We start from the raw sequence: 22,478 nt of genomic DNA, 5'->3' as shown, positions 1-22,478 counted from the left end.
TTATAAGGAGATACCATAATTAATTTAGAAATATATCTACTATGGAACATTTACTAGACTCTTTCTACTTTCCCTATTACAATGAGTCTTAATGTAATCATCATCTCTGCACATAAAAGTACTAGAGTATTATCAAAGAAATATGTTTAAATATATTTCCTAAGACTCAGATGGAATTTAAGATCATGAAAAGTATTGGGCATACACATCACCAAACTGTGTACCTAAAAATTATTTTCTATAATAACTATTCAGTTAACTTATTGTCTGAACAGGAGCAGACAATAAAGGAGCTTTGTTTATTTACAATTGAGTGTTGAACTTCTTTTTGCCAGGTCCAGTTTTGAACTCAGGGCCTGCGCACTGTTTTGGGGCTTTCTCAAGGTGAGCACTCTTATCACTTGAGCCCCAGCACCACTTCTGGCTTTTTCTATGTATGTGGTACCAAAGAATCAAACCCGGGTCTTCATGCATGCCAAGCAAGCACTCTACCACTAGGCCAAACTCCCGGCCCTTGAGTGTTGGTCTTATCTTTACTATAGACTATTTGAGACATAGATAGATAGATAGATAGATAGATAGATAGATAGATAGATAGATAGATAGATGATAGGGCCAATAACCTAGTAAATATAAATATACTTCTAGAGTTCAGAATTCCTGGAAGCATCGAGGCATCTTGGTGAACACCGTTAACTCCTTGTACAGAAGACTTGAGAGACAAGCTTTAGGTGGATAGACTCAGAATGTCTTGACGCACCACTCAGGGCTCTCTTTTAAATGTTTTGCTTCGCAGTTTTTAGCATTAAAATCCTTACATTCACTATTTTAAATTTTACCAAGCACCTTTACTTTTGCTCTATAATGCAAACTAGATACTTTCATTGCTGTTAATCAAATATCTTATAGATGAGGTGTTGAATTGAAATGTGAGAACTAAACTTTGAAAAATGAATGAGTACTGATAATTCATGTGTTTCCTGGATATTATATGTGAATGAACATGAATCTGGAAAAATTTAAAACAACACAGGTTGAGGTTGAGGTTCCATACTAATGTGTGTGTGAGAGAGAGAGAGAGAGAGAGAGAGAGAGAGAGAGAGAGAGAGAGAGAGAGAGAGAGAGAGAGAGAGAGAGAGAATAGAAGACAAAATGATGACCTTTAAACATGCTAATTTTTTTGCCATTTCTGGGGCTTGAAATCGGGACCTGGGCACTATCTTTGAGTCTTTTTTTTCTCAAGGATAGCACTCTACTACTCGTGCCACAACACCACATCCAGCTTTTTCTGTGTATCTGGTACCCAGGAATTGAACCCACAGCTTCGGCATGGTAGACAAGCACTCTACTACTAGGCCACACTCCAAGCCCTATCATGCTCTTCTTTATTGAAAGTTTGAAGCCTGATATATACTCCTGATAAGAAACAGGAAGACAAGTCCCCATAAGTACTGATTGTTAAGAACAATTCTCTAGACAACTGGCCATTGTAGACATAATTATATTTAAGGAGCCTCCAGTTGTGAGTTTCTATTGTTCTTTGATCATGGCATGATCAGTACAGTTTGAACACATGACAATAATTCCTTCTTAAGTGTAAATGGACACTGAGCCCCAAACTAGGGACTATTTGAAGAAGGTGTCTTAACTGATAGAGAAGACACAAGACAAACAAAAATGGGCTGAAGGTATGGAGCAGATGGTAGAGCACCTGTGTAGCAAGCACAAGATCCTGAGTTCAAATCCCAATGCAACGAAAAAATGAAAAAGGTAGATAAAATAAAAACAAAACAAACAAAATAAATAAATACATAAATAAAAACAAAACAGTAAACAGATACTTCAAAGAATTCTAAAAATAAGTTCATCCAAAATAGAAGAAAATAACTACTCATAAATCATAAACAACATTGTTGAAAGGAATACTTGGATATTCCTTTTTTATTAGGGAATATGAAGCACAGGGAATATAAAGTTTAAATTCACAATATAAAGTTGAGAGCTCATAGAAAATAGAAATATAGGAAAAATTGATAGAAGAATTAGGTGATTAATCTAGGAGACTCAATATCAGAGGTAAATTTCACACAGAAAGGAAAAAAAATACTTACGTATTGCTTATGAGACCCTGGTTTTATCTACACTAACATACAGAAAGAGAAAGAGAAAAAAAAAACCAAGAGAGTACATATATATATATATATATATTGTAGGATTCTGTTTCTACACTTGAGGATTTTCAGTCAATATATATAAGATAAGGAATATTTCTTGTGAGGCTTTGAGTAGTTTTGGTATCAGTTTAATAACTAGCATGTAGAATAGAGTCGAACATTATCTTTTGTAATTTTTAAGGATTTGGGAAGGAGTAGTGTTAAGTGTTTGAACATTTAGAGAAATTCAAACTTGAACTCATTTGGACTCAGTCCATTCCTTATGAGATTATTTGAATTGTTATATTTAATCTTTCTTTTTATTGATCTATTAGACATCTTATTAATTTAGGTATTTTGTGCATGATATTTTCTTATGTCATCTTTATGATGTACTTTCTTTTTTTGTACTTTCTTTTTTTATAGTAGCTCATAGTAATAATCTTTTTCTAGTCCTAGTTGTTTTTACTATTTGAGACAGATACTTGCTATATAGCTTAAGATAATGTCAAATTCATCACTCTCCAGCTTCAGCTTCCTGGATGCTAAGTATACAGGAATATACAAGCATTCCAGTGTTAAAAATCCTTTTGATTTCTTTAACATTGGTAGTGATGTTTCCTTCTTTGCTACTGATTTTGTTATTTTCCTATCTAGTTAAATGTGTGTTCATTTTATTTGTGCTTCCAAAGAATCCATTTCTTTGAATGCTTCTTCTATTTCTCTCCTTCCCTCCCCTCTTCTGATAAGAAGAATCCCAGACTTCTGAAGTACTCTGTTGCAAAGGTTTTGCAACTTAGGGACGGGGAAGAGGATGAGAAAATTTCTCATCCTGTCGCTTGAGAAGAAATCTTAGCCCTAGTCAGGAAACTAGATTACAGGAACCCTTCGGTTCTGAGCTCAGCAAAATGTTTAGATTCACTTATGCATGTGGCCTCAAATTTTCCCAATCTTGGGACTTTAGATATAGCCCAGTGGTAAGACTGTGCCTGGCATGTGGGACGCCTTAGACCTGGTTCCTATGAATTGCAAAAACAAAACAAAATTACAGTGATAATAAAACCTCATTTGAATTATCCTCTTTTGCTTCTACAGAAAATTTTTCCTCTTTAAAATCCTACTCTTTTGATGTCTATGAATATTTCTTTCTCTAAACAAAGAGGTAACATGAGCTAAGCAGGTGTTAATGTTACAAATAGAATATTTCTTGGCTCTTCTCAAATGTCTTCAGACCTTGGGGATCAATTGTATCTGAGCAAAGCAACTGATTCTTTGAACACTGTGAAGTGGGCTCCTTTGACTTTCCTTCCTTAGTCCTTGGCTGTAAACTCATCTTGACTGTGCAGGCTGGTTGAATGGAACTTTTCTTATATTGGAGGTTCCCGTGAGGCTCTATTTTCATGAACACTACCAGCTCACTTTATATATGACCCATCATTTGAATTTGATCAGAGCAAACTTTCTACATATATAATCCTTGAATTGTGAGTTCACTTGCATTGTGCCTGGTTTGTGTACACTGCTGATGAAAAGTTGGTCTGCACCCTCAGAACATCCACCCTCTATGAAGCCTTGAGTTCAAACTGTAGTACCAGCATTAAAAACAAAATGTCTACTCTCACTGACTCCTTATGGCCTAGTGTCATAGGGAATGAAAAGACTGGAACATGTTCAACCAGGCTAGGTTTGAGCGAGATATATGTTCCTCTGTTCACTCCACACGAAACAACCAACTCATTCCAGAGTCTCAGCCATTTATGCAATGCCATGAGGTCCAAGGACACAAAAGACATTCTTAGGATCATAGAATATATAGATAGAAGAGTTGACTTCCCAGGATTGATACTTCCATGTTGCATTTAATTATTCATTCAGTAAATATGCAGTGAGATTCTAGATATTCCAGGTACTAGAGATACAGAAGAGAACAGAGCCACAAGTATTTCTTGAATTCCTAAACCTTACAGTTTAGTAGATGACAAATCCATTGAATAATAGAAAACTTTAAAAACAATTGCAACATGTGGTGTGTTGTGGATGTACAGTAAGAAACAAAATATAATCGGGACCACATCCAGTTTAGTTGATTACAGAAGCCATCACTGATGAAACTGATATTTATCAAAATGAAATATAAGTGTTTAGCCAATGTAGTGGAGACACTTCTTCAGAGGCCAAAGCAGAAAGTTCCTTCAACCTAAGACTTTAACATCAGCCTGGGGAACATAGTCACTCCCTATAAAAGAAAGAAGGTAGAGAAGACAAGAGAGAAAGAGAGGAAGAGACACAGGGAGAGACAAAGAGAAAGAAAAAGAGAGAGAAAAGAAGGAGGGAGGAAGGAAAGAATGAGAGAAGGAAGGAAAGAAGGAAGGAGGGAAGGAAGGAAAGAAAAAAGGAAGGAAAGAAAAAAGGAAGGAAGGAAGGAAGGAAGGAAGGAAGGAAGGAAGGAAGGAAGGAAGGAAGGAAGGAAGGAAAGAAGGAAGGAAGGAAAAGAGGGGGAAAAAGGAAAGGAAGGAGGAGAAAAGGAGGGAAGGAGGAAGTAATGGAGGAATGCTAGAAGCTTAAAATGTGATTATGACTTAGACAAAGAATTGGTTGAAGAAGCAGGCACAGTGGCTCACGCCTGTAATCCTAGCTACTCAGGAGGCTGAGATCTGAGGATCAAGATGCAAAGCCAGCCCTGGCACTAAAGTCCATGAGACTTTGATCTCCAATTAACCACTAGAAAATGGAAAGTGTTGTTGTGGCCCCAGGGGTAGGGCGGTAGCCTTGAGCTGAGGAGCTTAGGGACAGTGCCCCAGGCCCAGAATTCATGTCCCATGACCAAAAAAATAAAAATAAAAATAAAAGACCCAGCAAGCGTCTCCTTCTAAGCCTGCTTTGAACAGATTTGCTTGAATTAAAGCTAGACTGAGAACCTTGTTAATGATTATGGAGTTGCTATTTAGGCCTTTTTCCTTTCCTCTTAGATATTTCAGGGCCATCTCGAGGGAAGACTGTGAGCAAGATGGGGCAAATATGTTTAAGAAAGGCAAAGATGTTCCCTGATTAGAGGCCTCTATGTGTGTGGGGGGCAAGAAGGATTAATGCGTATTGACCTTAGCTATAACTTCCTGGAAGTCAAGATGGAAAGGGAAATTGACTGTGTTTTTGTTGTTTGTTCTTCAGCAACTAAATATTAAAGTGAAAGTCAAATGAGCAGCTGCCAAGACCAATGAGTCCTGAAACTCACTTGAGCTGAGAAGACTATATTGTCTACTAAAAGTACATTGTGTCCTTAGCAAGTGCAGCCCCTGGGAAGGAAGATAACAAGGTTTCAGATAGTCTGTCCTCTGATGTCCAAGCTTAGGGCAGAATAAAGAAACATAGTTTGTTTCAGAGCTTCTCTGGAGCAACCGGAATACATTTGTCATTTGTCGCTGGGCTGCATTGGCAGTACTTTCCAATGGCGGTCCCTGAGAGCTGCTGAAACTACCACAGTACCACTGGGAAGCCAACCCACCTGGTGTATAAGTAAGTCAATTTCTTGTATTCCCATTAAAGAAAATAGTCACTGTGTTTTCACCCTTCAGGAATTGTGAGAGTTGGCTACTTCAATTCCTGGAGTAAGTAACCCGGATGTTTGTAATGATGGAAATTCTTAAATCATTGTTAGAAAATGTTCTGGGGAGCCTGAGTGAGCGGAAAGAGAAATAGCTTATTGCTGATGATAGGAAAGGAAAATTGCACATGTATGAAGCAGCAAGCGACCAGGTGTTACGGGATCACAGTCCCTAACACAGATCAGACAAGATGGAGGTACATGGGGGGGTGGCTTGGGGATATTTGAAATGTCCCATGTGTTCACCTGTTAGGCTAGAATTCAGCATGATGTTCATGAAATGTTTAGAAAGTGAGTAGAAAGTAAGAAAAAAGCATCCGACATAGCTTGAGAAAGAGTGACAACTGTTCTAAAAGGGCGGTGCTGCGGCCAAGATGCTTTTTGTACAGTTGGGATCTCAAAGGTGGTCTCTCAAAACTTGAATGTGTGAATTATTACCAAACATCTGAGCCATAAAAATCCTATGTACAGATTTTGTTCCAGAATATTCCACGTCCAAATATGAACATATTTTCTTTCTCTCCAAATATGTCCTTCTGTTGTATGCTCTGGTTTAAGAAATGGCAAAGCAGTCTCCAGTTAAGAAACTAGAAATCTAACAGCAATGATCACAAAAATAACCATTTTCTACATTTGCAAGGTTTTTGTATTGTGTGTTGTCTACTTTTATGATTTCTACACTGCTGTGGAAATGAAATCATTGCAGTCTCTTCATAAGGACTTCTTCCGCTCAGCATAAAGCACTAAAGATTCATGTGGACTGGTAGGCAGATCAGAACTTTGTTGCTCTCATCCTTGAATAATATTCCAGTGGATGATTGGTCATGATTTAATTCATTTTTCCTTACCTGCGGGATGTTTGGGTAGTTTCCAGATTTTGTTTGACACTTGTAAAGGAATCTCCTATAAACATTGAGATTCAAGTTTTTGCATGAGCAAGTGTTCATTAGCATTTCACTTTAGTCAACATCTCGGATAGAAATGCTGGGTAGTATGGTTGGTAAACTTGCACTTCTAAGGTGTTTGCAGGTGTTGTGGAAGGCATGTCTATGGCTTCCAAAATGGCAGTAGTAGCTTGCTCTCCCAGAAGTGTGTACAAAGCCTGCAGTAACTCAACCTCACCAGTGCTCGGTTTGTCAGCTTAGATTTTCTCTTTGTTTTTATTTTTTTCTATGTTATTGATTTCAATAGAAGTGTAGTGCTATCTCCTACACGAAGTACAGAGGTTCAGGCTCTTCAAGCAACCAAGAGAAACAGGAGGTCACAAGAGAAATAGGATGACTCCTTTTATGTGAGGAGCTCTATAGAATCCATCTCCACTCATGTGGTCAGTCCTAGTGGTCACCTGATTATTGCCCAACCCCCTTCCAATTCAGTGAATTCTGGAGTTTGCAAAGAGAGAAACGAGTGGGGTTTCAGGCACCACACCAGATGTGATAAGCCTTGACTACTATCTCAGAGGCAGAAAGAGAAGATTCAGGTATCAGAAACTGACCTTAGGCACAAAGATTGGAGGGCACATCTAGGCATGCCAACACTATCTTCTATACTTCCATCTCACCTTAGAGAACCCCAGAAAACAGAGCCTTGGTCTGAGGTTTGTGGAGCAAAGAGGATCCAGCTCTGTGACTGGTCCAGGTGATAGCTGCAAGAGGAGAGAGGAAGCCTTCAACCATATAAACGGTACTCAAATAATTGAACTCTTCCACTGAGCCACAGGGGATGACTCACTGGTGTCACTTGTCACCTACTCATTCAACATCAGACTTGGCATGGGGGTCAGGGTCACCAAGACACATTCTCACTGGAGCTGTCTTCCAGGTCTCAGGAACTGTGAGGGACTGAAGTAACAGGACGCATCAAGAGAGGAGACACAGCCTGGTGTCCAGGATCTGCCAGGAGTCAAGGTGAGGAAACAAGGGATAGCTTCCCATGGCACCCTCATCCCAACTTGCTCCTGACAAGACTAAGTGATTTGGCCTCCTTTCTTTTCCTCTTCTACTATCTGACAATAAAGGGGTTTGGCGGAAGGAAGGTTACCCTGGGGTCATCAGAAAGAAATCCAAACTTTGCCATTTATCAAGCTGGGTAGTCAGGAGGTCTGTCATCCACAAGGCCAATATGTAATCTGTGCACCTCTTGCTGTCCCAGATGGGCAGATGTAGCAATATGTGACCTTCTGCCCTGCCTTTTGTAACATCTCCTTGTTCTCAGAGCTTGCCTCAGGCCAGCAGAGTTGGTAGTGAAGACTGTGCACAGAGAGGTTGTTCAGCACAGAAGAGTGAAGACCACACTTAGTGCATCCTACCTCCCATAGGCCTGAAGTTCTATGCCATCTTTTCACACTGCAACATGAAGACAGACAGACAGACAGACAGACACTTAAGTAACTTGTATAACTCTAACCCCTGTGTCCATCATCATGTTTATAATAACAATAAAAGACTTTTTAAAAGTCAAAGTGAGGTATATACACTTTGAACATGAACCAATGACCCCCCCCCCATTCACCAACAGGAAATCCCCACATTGGTTCCTCAGAACTTCAAGCTGTGTGAGCCACCGGCCCCATAAGGAGCCGTGTCATTCCTTCCTCAGGCTCTCAGAGAACAGACCACCAGGAAGCCAGGAGCCTGGGCACCCCCAAAGGAAGCAGCAGTAATAGGCACTGGATAGAAGACCAAGGGTGGGGTTCTAGGCTGAGTCTACTCACAGGCTTCCTCTCTCTCCAGGTCTAGAAGTCATCAACAAGTTCTTGCGTGCTGTGCCCAAACACAGCCATGATGCCTCATAGTCAGAAGGGCCAGCCCAGAGACACTGAGGAAGACCCTCAGGGCCGGAGAGAGGCGCTGCAGGGCCTGGTGGGTGAGTCCCCAGACCCCGTGGCTGAGGAGGAGAAAGACATGGAAAAGGAGGAGGAAGAGGAGATGGCCACTACCTCTTCCTCCTGCACTGCTGTGATCCCGGCCACTCCAAGGGTGGTACCTGCTACTGGGGTACCAAGTGCTCCCCAGAGTCCTCCAAGAGCCTCCTCTCCTCCCATTGATTTGATTTCTATTACACACAACCAAGTCAATCAGGGTTCCAGGAGTCGGGTAGTGGACCGTCTGCTTCCCAGGGGTGGTCTGGTAGATCCCGAATCCTTGTTGACAAATTCAATACCCTTGGTTCTCTTCTTGGTGATCAAGTATGGAATGAAGGTTTTGATCACCAAAGTAGAAATGCTGACTGTCATCAGAAATCACCATAATTACTTCTCTATGATCTTACGCAGAGCTGCTGATTGTATGCAGCTGATCTTTGGCATTGATGTGAATGAAGTGGACCCCATCAACCATTCTTATGTCCTTGTCACTTCCCTGGGGATTACATATGATGGGTTGCATAGTGATGTCCAGGGCATGCCCAAGACAGGCCTTCTGATTATGATCCTGTGCATCATCTTCATGAAGGGAAATTGTGCCTCTGAAGAGGAAGTGTGGGACTCACTGAATAAGATGGGGGTGTGGTCTGACAGGGAACACTACCTGTCTGGGAATCCCAAGAAGTTAATCACGGAAGATTTCGTGCAGGAGCAGTACCTGCAGTACCGGCAGGTGCCCAACACTTACCCTGCTCGCTATGAGTTCCTGTGGGGACCGAGGGCCCACTTAGAAACTAGCAAGATGAAAATCCTAAAGCACTGGGCCAAATTCAGTGGGTGTCATCCAACCAGCTTCCCCACCCTGTATGAAGAAGCACTGAGAGAGGAAGAAGAGGGTCTGTAAACTTAACTCATAATCAAGGCCACTGATGGGCTGAATCTCATGGCACATAAGGCCCATTGTTTGTTTTATGTTTGAAGGCAAGAGTCAGCCTTCTCAGTAGTAGAGTCCTAGGGTGACTTGACAGGAACATATGGGGTATCTCATTTGGGTGACTTCAAGTTGACGAATGTTTCCTTTAGAATTGTTCAGCTGTCCTTAATTAAGAGTTGATTTAGCTTCATAATGAAAGGTTATAAAGGATAAAAGTCACATATGTATTGCTGTTAATATAGTATAGGAGTGAGTTTTTCTAATTGTTCCATCAACAGAGAAACCATATTATTTTGTCACTCGGAATCTGTCACCATGGTAGTATAGTGTATAATTCCTTGGAATTGGGAAATAAATCATCAGTGAAACAGACGGTATAAAGAAACAGAAAGGAAATGTTAATTGTTCCTTTTCTCCAACTGTTTTCCCTCTAACATTAAAAAAATACGTATGTTGACATGGATTTGTTGGGCTCTAACTTGAGGATGTAGATGAAATCAACTCTTAATAAATATTTTCGCAACTTACTGTTTCATGCATTCTTCAGTCCTGCACTGCATGCATCTGCTCTTTGCAAGGTCTTTGATTAGTGGTGGAGGAATTGGTCCAGTAGGTGCAGTCAGACCCACATTCACTCATACAGTGATGGCGTCTACGAGTAGCACTCACGTCAGGGGGTGTTGAGATGTCCTCAGAGATGCAAAGAACATATGAAGTAGGGATGAGAAGGTGGGAATCCAGGGACAGCAGCCCAAGGTCAATGTCCATAGCCAAGGAACGCCACAGCACTTGTTTCCATGGGACATAATTGTTATGAGGCTACATGGTGACTGGGAGAAAATTCACTGATGAAGTGACTCAGGCCTGAGAGAATGGAAAACTACTCTGAGTTCCCTTTGCTTCCTGGGTGAGACAAAGAGGAACCTCTTCCTGGGACATATATGACAGGTGAGGCTGAACTCAGCACAAAACCTAGGTGATTTTGCAACCAGATTTTTAGATCACGCCCAAAGTTCAGGGATGTAAAGTTAGATTTCGCTACTTATCCTTGTATGTCAAGTAATAAAACATGATGGAGGCAGAGAAAAGAAATGTATTATATGGCAACCATGAGAACATAGCACTTCACTACACTGTACCATCAGATGCCCTGGTTTTCAGGCTTTCAGGCATAGGCTGGAGTTATATCAGTGGGTTTACTAGAATTTGTAATCATGCAAAGAAATCATTCAAATGAATGCTTGTATCACCTGTGTGTGTTTAGTCTATTGATTCAGTTTCCTTGAAAATTAGATGTAAACATGTGTAAAAATCCTTACTACATACAAACGTGACATATGTAACATGCAAGTACTAATTTAAAATACACCATAGGCTAAAGTGCAAAAATCCAAAATAGTAAAACTTCCAGACAAAACTATAGGAAAAAATCATTGTAATAATAATTTAGGCAATTTTTTACGCCAAGTGGCAATATATAAAAGAACAAAATCGTAAATTAGCCTAAGGTCAAATCTATTCTTTGAGGAACAATTATAAGAATTCAAAAACAAGTAACTGAAAAGAAAAAAATGTTCATGATAAAATAAATTATGTGCAGATATATGAAGGGTTCTTAAGATTCCGAAGCAAGAAACAAACACTAAACTTTTTGAGTTAAAATTTTGAAAAGAAATTGCACCAAAATATATGAATGGTTAATAGGGACACGAAAAGATATTTGGAGTCATGCATGATTGAGAAAATGCAAATTAAAACCCAAATGATAAACGAAGAGAAGTGTGGGACACTATACTTATACTATTCAATGCACATACGTGAACATGTAACTAGGTAAACTGAGGGGATAGGTGAGCGTTGGAGAGACACTAACCAAAATAAAGATACAAAATAAAGGTGCTCACAAACTCATAAGTTGATGTGAAAGTCCTTTGTGCAACAACTTAAAGGTAATAGAAAATACAAGCACATTCTTAAAACCAAGTTAAAAATACATCTACAAGGGCTGGGAGTTTGGTCTAGTGGTTAAAGTGCTTGCCTAGCATGTATAAAGACCCGGGTTCAATTACTCAGTACCACATACATAGAAAAAAGCCAGAAGTGGTGCTGTGGCTCAAGTGGTAGAGCTCTAGCCTTGAGAAACTCAAAGGACAATGCTCAGGCCCTGAGCTCAAGCCCAGAAATGGCAAAAAAATTAAAAAATACATCTACAAAATGATTTAGACAATCCGCTCAGGTATTCAAGAAAACTGTGAAAACTGCAAGCACATGTTTACACAGGAGTTGAACACAAATATTCATAACAGCTTTATTTATCAGAGTCACAAACCAAAAGCTTCAAAGATACTAGTAGCAGATGAACGGGTTCCCAAAAGCAAAGGAAACAACAAAAAAAGAAAGATACTATTGACGTAAACCACAGGATGAATCTTAAGATAATTATGCTAAGTGAATCAAGACCAAAAAAATCAGACAATATAGAATGATTACACTGACATAACCATCTAGAAAGTGAAAAAGGATCTATAAAGATGGAAAGTTTCTAGTGATTGCCTGAGAAGTCGAAGTGGGGAAGGTCAAGAGTCAGGGAATTACTAAGATGCTCAAAGAAAATTTAGAGGTAATGGTTTTCCTGGATGAATCAGATCTCAGTGAATCATGCACTTCAAGTAAATGTGGTTTTAGTATATGCCCATTTTACTTCAACAAGCCATAATAATAATAGAAAAGGTAATCACCATTATGACCATCATCATCATCATCACCATTATCACCATCATCACCATCATCACCCTTGGTCAAAATAGTCATTTCTGTTAGGTCTAGTCCCATCTCTGGTGTGCTGTGCAATCTGGTCTACTGGCCAGGCTGATAAGGATGAGAACAAAAATTCTTTACTTTATTGAACTTTACTCCTGGCAAAGTACTAACTGCTTTAACAAGTATTGGCATGTTTAAGTGTCATGGAAAACTTAGGAGGAAAGGAAAAGTAAGACAAGTACTGTTTTCCTGACTTGTTAGTGAAAACAACGTACTCAAGATGGAAAAGCCAAAGCCATCTCATATGCTAGTAACAGTCCTTTGACCAGGTAGGTCTTGAGCAGAAAACTCATCGAGAGGGCAGAAGATGAGCGTTTCTAAAGCTAAACACCATAAACCTTGAGCCACTTTGGTTTTAGTATGCCATAATTTTGGGAAGCATTTCCCCTGACATTGAGAAACATCAGATGTAAAGCTATTTGAGTTCTGAAATGACTACAGGATTTTAGTCACTACTTCCAGATGAATCTTCATGGAGATTCTGCTGCAAATTCCTAATACTTACAAAAAAATCTCCAAGCTAACATTCTGATGAAATTCAAGCTTTGGACTCAATCACTTCTTAGCAAAATTATACTTGAACATTTCATCGTCTTCTAAAATCTTCCTTATAATCATCATTTCATAATTTTCACAAAAGAAGAAGAATGAGAATTCCCTTTTAGCTGCTTCATACTCCCTATAATTTGGTCAATTATAGGCTTCCTACTCTCAAGAAGACTGGCAATACAGTATGGATAAAGATATGGAAATTGCAACTGTCATGCACTGAAGTGTGAATGTAAAATTGTGCATTCGCTTTGGGAAACAGCTTGGCAGTTCTTTAAAAGGTTAAGCAGTTAGTATATGACATTGCAATTCTACTTGTAGTTAGATAGGCAAAAGAAATTAAAACATATCTCTACGAACTATTTGCACATGAAGGCTTTTGTCAGCATTCTTTAAAACAGGCAGAAATGATTCAAATGTCCATCAGCTGATAAATGAGCAAACAAACTATGGTATATTCATAAAATAGGAGCCAAGCTCACAGTGCTAAGACAGGCAAACTCTTGAAATAAAAAGTCAAATGGTGATTGTCACGGGGTATGGGAATGGGAGTAAGAATAAGTGATTGTGCGTTCCTTTGTCCTTGAGAACACATTAAATTTGATTGTGAGGGTGACATCAACACTTGTATCAGCTTCCTGATATTCATTGTGTCAAATTGTCTATTAATGATTCAAAGGGATTTCTCTCCCATGGCGTTTCACTCCTATATATACCATATTTAGTCAACCTGCTCATGTGTCTATGTGTATGTTCCTGTGTGGATTTACATGTGAGGCTGTATTTTGAGTCTATAATCTACCTATGAGAGAAAATGTAAGTCCTTTTTATTTTTGAGCCTAGCTTACTTTGTTCACAATGATGTTTTCCTAATCTGCTCTCAGTGATGTTTTGTCATAGTAACAAACACAACTGAGGGAATCAAAAGATCACTGAAATTTTCTTGCTCAACTTCAGTGATACAGTTGGAAAGATATGTATCTACGGGTGAAACTGCCAGATATATGGTGTCAATTCAATTCTTTTGCTTATTTTAGGGTTGAGAAGAAGGAAACTATAGAATAACATACAGCAATAGGAGAACTGTAAGTTTATTATCCTCTCTTCATTATCCAAGATTCACTGAATGAAAATAAAAGCCTATGTCAATAATCTGTAAACTGGAAACTAAGACCCAAGAAGGCGCTTAACCAAGTCGCCAACAGGTCTGATACAGGGGCCCAGATTTTCCTGAATAGCAACTCAGAACTTCATAAGCCATGCTACCTACATTGGTAAGTTAGCAAGAAACATCTCTTACTAAACGTACATGAATTCTAGGACGTCTCATAAAAATTTATAGAGCTATCAATGTCTGCAATAAAAATCTCAGCTAGATTTCCTTTTTAATGGCAATATTAAAAACATCACTGCAAAGAACATTGTTTATTTGCAATATCTCTTCCTGCTAAGTTTGATTTAATGTTTAAGCAGAGATCTAAACTCATATAAATCTCAACAGTAAATAATTCAAGCTTCAAATCAGATAAGGTATAAATTCATCTTCCAGATCTCTGTTCCTTTCTCTAATTGACAATGCAGTCTTTAGCTTCCATTTATACAGGGAATTGTATATCTCACTTGTAATTGAATGAGTTGTGAATTACACAGTGATCAGTTCCATTTTGTTTTGGAGTTTGCTTTGAACAATAAGAATCCACATGTTTCTCAAATTCAAGAAGGCACATATTTGTTTAGTTAGTAGTTTATTTTTGAATGAGTAGGTAAAAGAAATCTGTACAAGTTCTGAATTGTTAAATATAAATGAACCTTACATAATGTCATTCTAAACACCTGAAAAGAATACTAGATAGCTAGGCACTGCCATGTGACATGCATTCAAATCCATGTAATTTCCCATGGGCTGATTCAGAGAGTGGCAGGTCATTTGTTCAGACTGAGGTCAGGTTTTCTTTGTGAGCAAACTTCTGATGGTTCCTGGCTAGGGAATCACTATGATACACTTGAACTGAGATGTAGAATTGGGGGTAAACCAGGGGGTGAGAAAACATTGAAAGGGATGACTTTCTTGGCTTTGTTTAGCTGCATGATAGCAAGGTAGGTGTACTTGAATCCTTCAGGGAGGTCAATGAAAGGAGAGTGAAAGGATGGAAATGTGGCTTTGCGAATGACAGAAATTAAGGCTGAGAGCATAGTTCCGCTGTAAACCATCAGTTTACCATGCATAAAGTCTTCTATGTCGGACAGCAAAAGAAAAGCAAAGGAATAGAAAAGAACAGGAGAACTTCATAATTGAGAGGGCTGAGTGGGAGGGTGGAAACAGTGACAGCAGTGGTACATAAAGAGGAGAGGGCAGGTGAGACTTGGCACAGAATAGCAACAAATTCACAAATTTTGATGGCTTGTGTTTGGCAAGAGTGAGGTGTATAGCAGAGCTATGTGGGTAGAAGCACTCATTTCAATGCTGTGGTAGCATTCAAAAAGAAGCGTCAGGAAGCTATAGAATCCAAGATTGAGGACAGTGGCTTATAGACTATTGTCTGCCTAGATCCCACTAGAAGTTTCCATCACAGCTGATAATGAGAACAGGGAGCTGGAAGGACTTGCAACAGTAGCTGAGCTTTTTCTAGGACGGACAAGGTAGTGTAATTGTGGTGTTTCATTGTACCTCTGCGAAATCAAGATGGAACTGGAGCACAAAAGCCAAGGCAGGCTGTCTCCTTTTATTAGGCCCATAAGAACTCTGAGGAAACCCTCAAGCCATAGCCTTCTAAAACGACAGGGATTAATTTCAGGATGTTCAAGGATACAATGTGGAGGTCTTGACATTAGAAATTGTAACACTCTAAAGCTGCTTTCCCAACAAAAACTCACTGGCAAATAGGGAAACCTAGAAAAGAATGTGGCTACAATTGTAAAATTGACATGTTAGAAATCATCTTTCCAGAAATTTTTAGCTTGACAGCTCAAAGCTGCCCTCTATCACCAATAGAAAAGAGCTGTAAATCCCAAACGAGGAAAAACTAGACCCAAGAAATACTTATCATGACCACTTTTTTTACCTACACTGCCAAAAGTGTTGGGTCTACTGTCATTCTAATTCTCTAGTCTCCCTAACACCATCAGTCTACAAAATTTTTCCTTGTGCATTTGATAGCTGAGGTCAGCATTAGTAACCATTTTCAGGTATTAAAACGTAGAGGCAAGTACAATGGCTCATGCCTGTAATCCTAGCTGCTCAGGAGGCTGAGATCTGAGGATCCAGGTTCAAAGCCAGCCTGGGCACAAAAGGACCAGAGACTCTTATCTCCAATTAACCTCTAGAAAATGGGAATTGGGGCTTGGCTCAAGGGTAGGGCGGTAGCCTTGAGCTGAAGAGCTCAGGGACAATGCCCAGGCCCAAAGTTCAAGCCCCATGCCCAACAAAAAAAAGAAAGAAAAGAAAAAGATAGGAGCAAAATAATACTTTATTTCTTTATAAGATACCTGAGTTTTAGGAGATAACAAAGCCCAGAAGGGTAACAACGTTCAAGAAATAATACACCCACTACCTGATGAATGTAACTTGTAACAGCTGTGTAACATCCCAACAATAAAATAGGTTTTTAAAAAAAAGCTCAGTTTTCTAGATCTTCCTTTAAATGGAGCTGTGTGATGCCTGGCGGTGCGCGGTGCTAAAAATCACAAAAATCAAAAGATCCACTGGTTTTCTAGCATATGTGTGTGCAATTGTTAATCTTAGCCCCAAAACTTCTTGTTTTATCAATATGTGTATGTTGAGCAAAGACATTTGAATTACTTGGTAATATGTTTTCTATAGTGTATGTAAGTGATAATTTAAGATTGTTTTATTTCTTCATTTTCATTTTAAAATATTACTTTCTCTGAAAAAGCTCCGCATAAAAATTTCAAACTTATCAAAATGATTTCAAAATGAAGAGGGGGGACAGAAAAAGATGTCATAGAAGAGATTTTTTTTTCTCAAGTAGGAAAGAGATGGGTAGTCATGTGTTTGAGGAAAAATGTTAGTAGAATAAATAGGGGAGGGAGAATGTTGGGGAATGATGGAAAGACTGATACTGATCAAGGTGCATTGTACACATAAACTGATGTGTTGACTTAAAATCCATATGTACAAAGAGGTAAGCATGTCACCGAATTAATTAAATAAATGTAAAGGATAGAAAAGAGTGCCTTCAGATGAGAGTGGAGTTTGCAAGGTAAACTTTGTCTTAAAGTACGCTCCAGGGCCAAGCACTAGTAGCTTCCACTTGTAGCTAGCTGCTCAAGAGGTTGAGGTGTGACGATTGTGTTCAAATCCAGCCAAGGCAGGAAAGTCCAGGAGAGTCTTGTCTTCAATGAACCCCGGAAAAGCTGGAATTGGGACAGCTAAGGACAGTGACAAGGCCCTGTGTTCAGGAGAGAGAGGGAGAGAGAGACACACAGGGAGATAGACAGAGAGACGCAGAGACAGAGAAAGACAAAGAGAGAGAGAGAGTGAGAGAGAGACACAGAGACAGAGACAGCGACAGAGACAGAGACAGAGAGACAGAATTAAAAAAATGAAATAAGTAAAAAGTTCCAAAATGGAAAAAGTAAAATACAAGAAATTAGAAGGATCATGAGAGGAATGGTATAGAGTTTTGAAGAGTATGTGGAAGATGGAGGTTATGAGCAATTTATGTGCCTGATAATATAGGCTGTAATTTAAAAACTGATCAAAGATTTTGAGGGTTAAGATTTAATGCATTGGGTTGGGATTTGGCCTAGTGGTAGAGTGCTTGCCTAGCATGCATGAAGACCCGGGTTCGATTCCTCGGTCCCATATGCATAGAAAAAAGCCAGAAGTGGTGCTGAGGTTCAAGTGGTAGAGGTCTAGCCTTGAGAAAGTCCAAGGACAGTGCTCAGGCCCTGAGCTCAAGCCCTGGACTGGCTAAAAAGAAGACTAGCATTGATGTTATAGCACCTATTTTTTTGTCTTTGAGAATTCTACTGGTAACATTTGTCAAGTCAAGAGTGAAAGTGGCTCAAAGTGCTAGCCTTGAGAAAAGCCAAAGGACAGCACCCAGGGCCACAATTCAAACCCTAGGATGGGCACTTTTTCCCAAAAGATAAAAACTAGTTTTCTGCTAATTCACCTTCTTAGAAAATTGAATCGTAAGAGGATGAATGAACACATGAGGGCAGTACAGAGAAACTGAATGACCATTTGTACACTGATGGACAGCAATTTAGAAAAAGAATTGCTGAAGAGGTTCAGACTACAGGGGTCAAATACTAAAGAAATTACTATGCTAAATCAGATCCAAAGCCGTCAAGACAACCAGGATCAGTTGCCCATGGGAAAAAAAAAGAGCTTTATATTGTCCATTTTCTGAAGTCTTAACTATGGTCTGTTGAAACAGAATAAAGCCTGTCTGTTTGGGTCTGCCACAAGGACCCTTGATGGAGGATCCCCAACTGCCATCCCTACGTGACCCCAAGTTCACTCCATCTCTTCGAGGGCAGAAGTAGTTTGGAGCTCTCATACCCACATTTTCTAATCAATGGCATCTCCACTTTCCAATCAAGAGCAGGAAATGAAAAAAAGGAACCGTTGGGTAAGTACCTACAGTAAATGGTTTACTGTCACGAGGCAAACAAGGTATCATGCCGCTTTTTTGTTCCCATGGTGCCTTGGGCTCCCACTGACCTCTTGTTTCCATTTCTTGGACTTTTTTTCAACAAGCACAATCCAAAGGAACATAGATCGAGTGGAAAATATGCTTTCTCTCATTTGTAATAACTAGAATGTGATTATAAATCTACAAGAAAATCCAATGGATAGGAAAAGAGAAATCATTACCCTGGGACATGATTAATTAAACAGCACTCTAAATATTCACAAAATGAGACCAAGGGAGTATATTGTTAGGAAAGGATCAAAATGGGTCAATTGCTATGTACATACCAACAACCCAACTTCTAATGTAAAACAAAACAAAAAAAACTATGAAACTTGATTTGAAAAAATACAAAACTTTTTCTCCACTACAAACACTGTGACATGTTCACTGATTGCATGTATTCATTTATTTTTCTTCAATTAAACATGTATTGCAACCCAATTCAAACAAGGGGATATACAACACTTCTTGTAGGAGTACTGGGCCTTAAATTCAGAACCTCATGTTTGCTAAACAGGGACTTTACCTCTGAGATAGGCCTACATCCCTTTTTGTGCTGCTTATTTTGAGTTCAGTGCTTGCTTTCTCTCCATACCCCAGAATGGAATCACAGTCCTGCTTATTTTATGTATCTCATGATACATGGGATGACACAGACATATGATCATGATCCAGCTTCTTCTTGATGACATCAAAAATAGTGAACATTCCACTGTCTGGGAACCACATTGTACAAGGTACTGTTTCAAAACAGACCAGGATGTGTTCTACCTCAACCAGCAATCATTTCCATTCCTCTGCATCCCCTTTATCACTGTGATAGGTTCTTTTTCATGACAATCTTATTTTCAACCTAATTCGAAATGATTTAATGATCAGTGAGGTTGCTTATTTATATTCCAAGGATTCTGTTTGGCCATACATCTCTTGGAAGTTTTCTGACTATTTTTTTCATTCCTTTAAATATTTGCTTTCTTTCTCAATCTTTCATACTAGTATATCCACTAGAATTACCCATGTCGATTATTAATATTCATTGCTTGAATTTACATGCATAAATAATTCATTTACCTTTTCTCTTAAAACTTTAAAATTCATTTGTTCTCATATAAATTTATGATAGTCTTTTTTTCATGCTGGTCCCAGAGTATGAAATCAGTCTGGACACAGTCCCTGAGCCACATCTCCACTTGTGGCCATTTTGGTTATTTAATTAGAGATAACAATGCCATGGTCTTTTCAGATTGGACTGACTTGGAACCACTTTTCTCAGATCTCAGTCTCCTAAGTAGCTAGGATTACAGGTATAAGCCACTGGCACCCAGGCATGGTAGGGTTTTTTATGGATCATGCTTTTATTAATTACATTTAGGTAACAATCACATAAAAGTATCATAAAGAGTTTATCCTGTATGCTCTTATAAATATTGTACACTTTGGTTTTACTGCTATAACAATTGTGACAACTATTTATTGACTTTCATAAGATCCACATTGTTTTCTTCACATATAAATGCTCATTTTTTTCAGCATCTTTTCTTAAGGAGATAAGTATTTTTCCATTGAGGTGCTTTTGAATTTTGATTGACTGTCCTATGTATCAATCTCTTTCTATTTCATTTTACAAAAGAGTTTCCTTCCATTTTTATTGTGTTTTATTGTCCGGGTAATGTATAAAGGAGTTACAGTTACATCTGTCAGAAAATGGGTGCCTTACTTCCCTAACCTTGATACCCCTTCTCATGTTTTTTGTCCCCATTTTCTTCCCCCACCCCCTCCCAATCTTGTTTTCCCCCTTCCATTCCCTATTTCAAATAAACAAATAAAAACATATGCACAATATACCAGACAACAAAGTCAGATACTGTGACCACAGGAGATTAACCATAAGGGGAAAAAGACTGAAAAGAAATAACTTCATATAGTACATTAAGAACAACAATCACAAAGATAAACCTATTGATTCCAAATCCTACATTTCATTTTGTTTAGTAGACAGTGATGTCACATGTAACCATAGATAGCTTTATTTCTTCCCTTCCAATGTGAAAAAAATGGATAAAGAAATTTTAGCTTAGGCGAACAATGTAAATATATAAATATATACATATATACTTTTCTTGCATATATATATATGAGGTAGTGAAATGTGAAAATGACTTGGATGATGCTAAACATACCTATGAGCATTCTAAAGGCCGTTGAAATGAATACAGTAAAAGGATAAGTCTTATCGTATGTGCATTATTTACCACCAAATGTATTAAAAAATATCACCGTTTTACAGATAGTGTAGATGTGTAATCAGGAGGATGGCACAAGGATAGCTGTAGAGAAAAAACATATAAAATTCTATTTGAGAAGCAGCCAAAATTAAAAGGGGCTGAATATATGACTGAAGCAGCAAAGCATGCACCCAAATACTGCCAAAATTAAAATAAAACATGCCTAGCATGCAACAAGGTATGAACCTCATCATACCAGCGGCCATGAAATGAGCAGGAAACAAATGACTGAGTGAGGAGAACATTAATTGATCAAATGTAACCCAGAACTGACATAGGTATTTATTAAAGTTGTGAACATCCTGGTCCTCACTACAGGCTGTGTTCTTACACTCACTGTTTACAACGAGGACGCAGAAAAAACCTATTTCACACACACCTCAGATCAGGCCCTATGCCTTGTCTGTATTGTGAATGGGGAGAAATGAAAGGGTAGGAGCTAAAGAAGAGAAAAATTGTATAATTATAGCCTATATTGATTTTGAAATGAACAAATTTGGAGTGACATTGTTCCCCCAAAATGTACTCATTACGTGACTTAGGAAACTGTAACCCCTTTGTACATCATCTTTATAATAACAAGTTAAATAATTTTAGTGAACAAATATGAGTGAATATATTATGTAGTCACACGCAAGATATAAAAGAAGACCTCAAGTCAAGTTTTACTAATGCTCTCTAGAAATGAAAACTAGAGGGAAAGAAACCAGAGGACGCAGAATCCTTAAGCTGTAGGATAACATGAAGGAACCCAGCAGAGATATAATGAAGCCTATAAAACATAGAAGGTACCAAAAAAACCCTCATGATTCATGACCAGAAATCTTCAAATGTTAGGAAAAATACAAATCCACAAAAACAAGAAGCTTAACAGAACCTAAGTTTGAGAAACGTAAGAAAAAAAAATAACCCTCAGGCACAACAGAACCAGTTTGCTCAAAAGAAAATGATAAAACAATCTTGAAAGCAGCTGAGGTGAAGTGTGGGGGAGAGACATGTTATATTTAGAGAAAGGAAATAAACACAACAGAAGATTTCTCACCGGAAATAATACAAGAGCACAGTGGAGCAATAACTTAAAAGTAGAAAACATTGTCAACCATAATTCTGTATCCAGTAAAAGCGCCTTTCACAAATAAAGGTGAAGTAAAGATCTTTGCAGGCACAGAAAGCCCCGGAAGAATGAATCACCAGCAAAACACAATAAGAATAGAACAGCCTTCAGAGTGGAGGAGAATGATACCAGATAGAAATAGAGATATACACTGAGAAATGAATAGTATTGCAAATGGTAATTAGATGTGTTAATACATATCATTTTATTACTGCTTAAATCCCTTCGAAAGACAATGCAGTTTTTAAATTAAAATAAGGATGAAAATTCAGTACATGACATATTGACTTAAAACTCCGTTGTACAACTGGCTTAAGACAAGACAAAAAAAAGATAACAAAAAAAATGGAAACAAAATCAAAAAGACCAGAAACAACAAAAAAAGAAACTATAGTACTAAGATGGTATGAATTAGTGTTCAGAAAGTTACATATAGTAAAAACTACCATTAAGGAGCGTACCCTAGTGGTAGAGTTCTCGCCTAGCCTGCACA

The 22,478-nt window shown here is 38.5% G+C and overlaps 1 protein-coding gene, 1 long non-coding RNA gene and 1 other non-coding gene across 3 annotated transcripts; all 3 read left to right on the top strand.

The window, feature by feature from the left end:
• The first annotated feature begins 5,540 nt into the window (after positions 1–5,540).
• On the top strand, positions 5,541–7,636 carry LOC150041688 (uncharacterized). The gene is made up of 3 exons (XR_016533718.1): positions 5,541–5,666; positions 7,321–7,437; positions 7,576–7,636. It is a non-coding gene; the product is annotated as an uncharacterized LOC150041688 (long non-coding RNA).
• LOC150041687 (melanoma-associated antigen 10-like) lies at positions 7,635–10,066 on the top strand. Its single transcript, XM_090325617.1, has 2 exons — positions 7,635–7,661; positions 8,487–10,066. Exon 2 carries the CDS (start codon positions 8,535–8,537, stop codon positions 9,519–9,521), a length of 987 nt encoding a protein of 328 aa, XP_090181743.1. The 5' UTR covers positions 7,635–7,661; positions 8,487–8,534; the 3' UTR covers positions 9,522–10,066.
• An 11,101-nt stretch (positions 10,067–21,167) lies between these two features.
• LOC150041686 (small nucleolar RNA SNORA51) lies at positions 21,168–21,299 on the top strand. Its single transcript, XR_016533953.1, has one exon. It is a non-coding gene; the product is annotated as a small nucleolar RNA SNORA51 (small nucleolar RNA).
• Positions 21,300–22,478: the final 1,179 nt, after the last annotated feature.

The sequence above is a fragment of the Megascapheus bottae genome, chromosome X (assembly GCF_031878675.1).
Source record: "Megascapheus bottae isolate mThoBot1 chromosome X, mThoBot2.hap1, whole genome shotgun sequence".
NCBI classification, from domain to species: domain Eukaryota; kingdom Metazoa; phylum Chordata; class Mammalia; order Rodentia; family Geomyidae; genus Megascapheus; species Megascapheus bottae.
The sequence above is the reverse complement of the archived record's forward strand: the minus strand, read 5'-3'. Positions and strand labels throughout refer to the sequence as shown.

Excerpts from the sequence above, each read along its gene's own strand:
- LOC150041687 (XM_090325617.1), top strand. The coding sequence starts at position 8,535 with ATGATGCCTCATAGTCAGAAGGGCCAGCCCAGAGACACTGAGGAAGAC.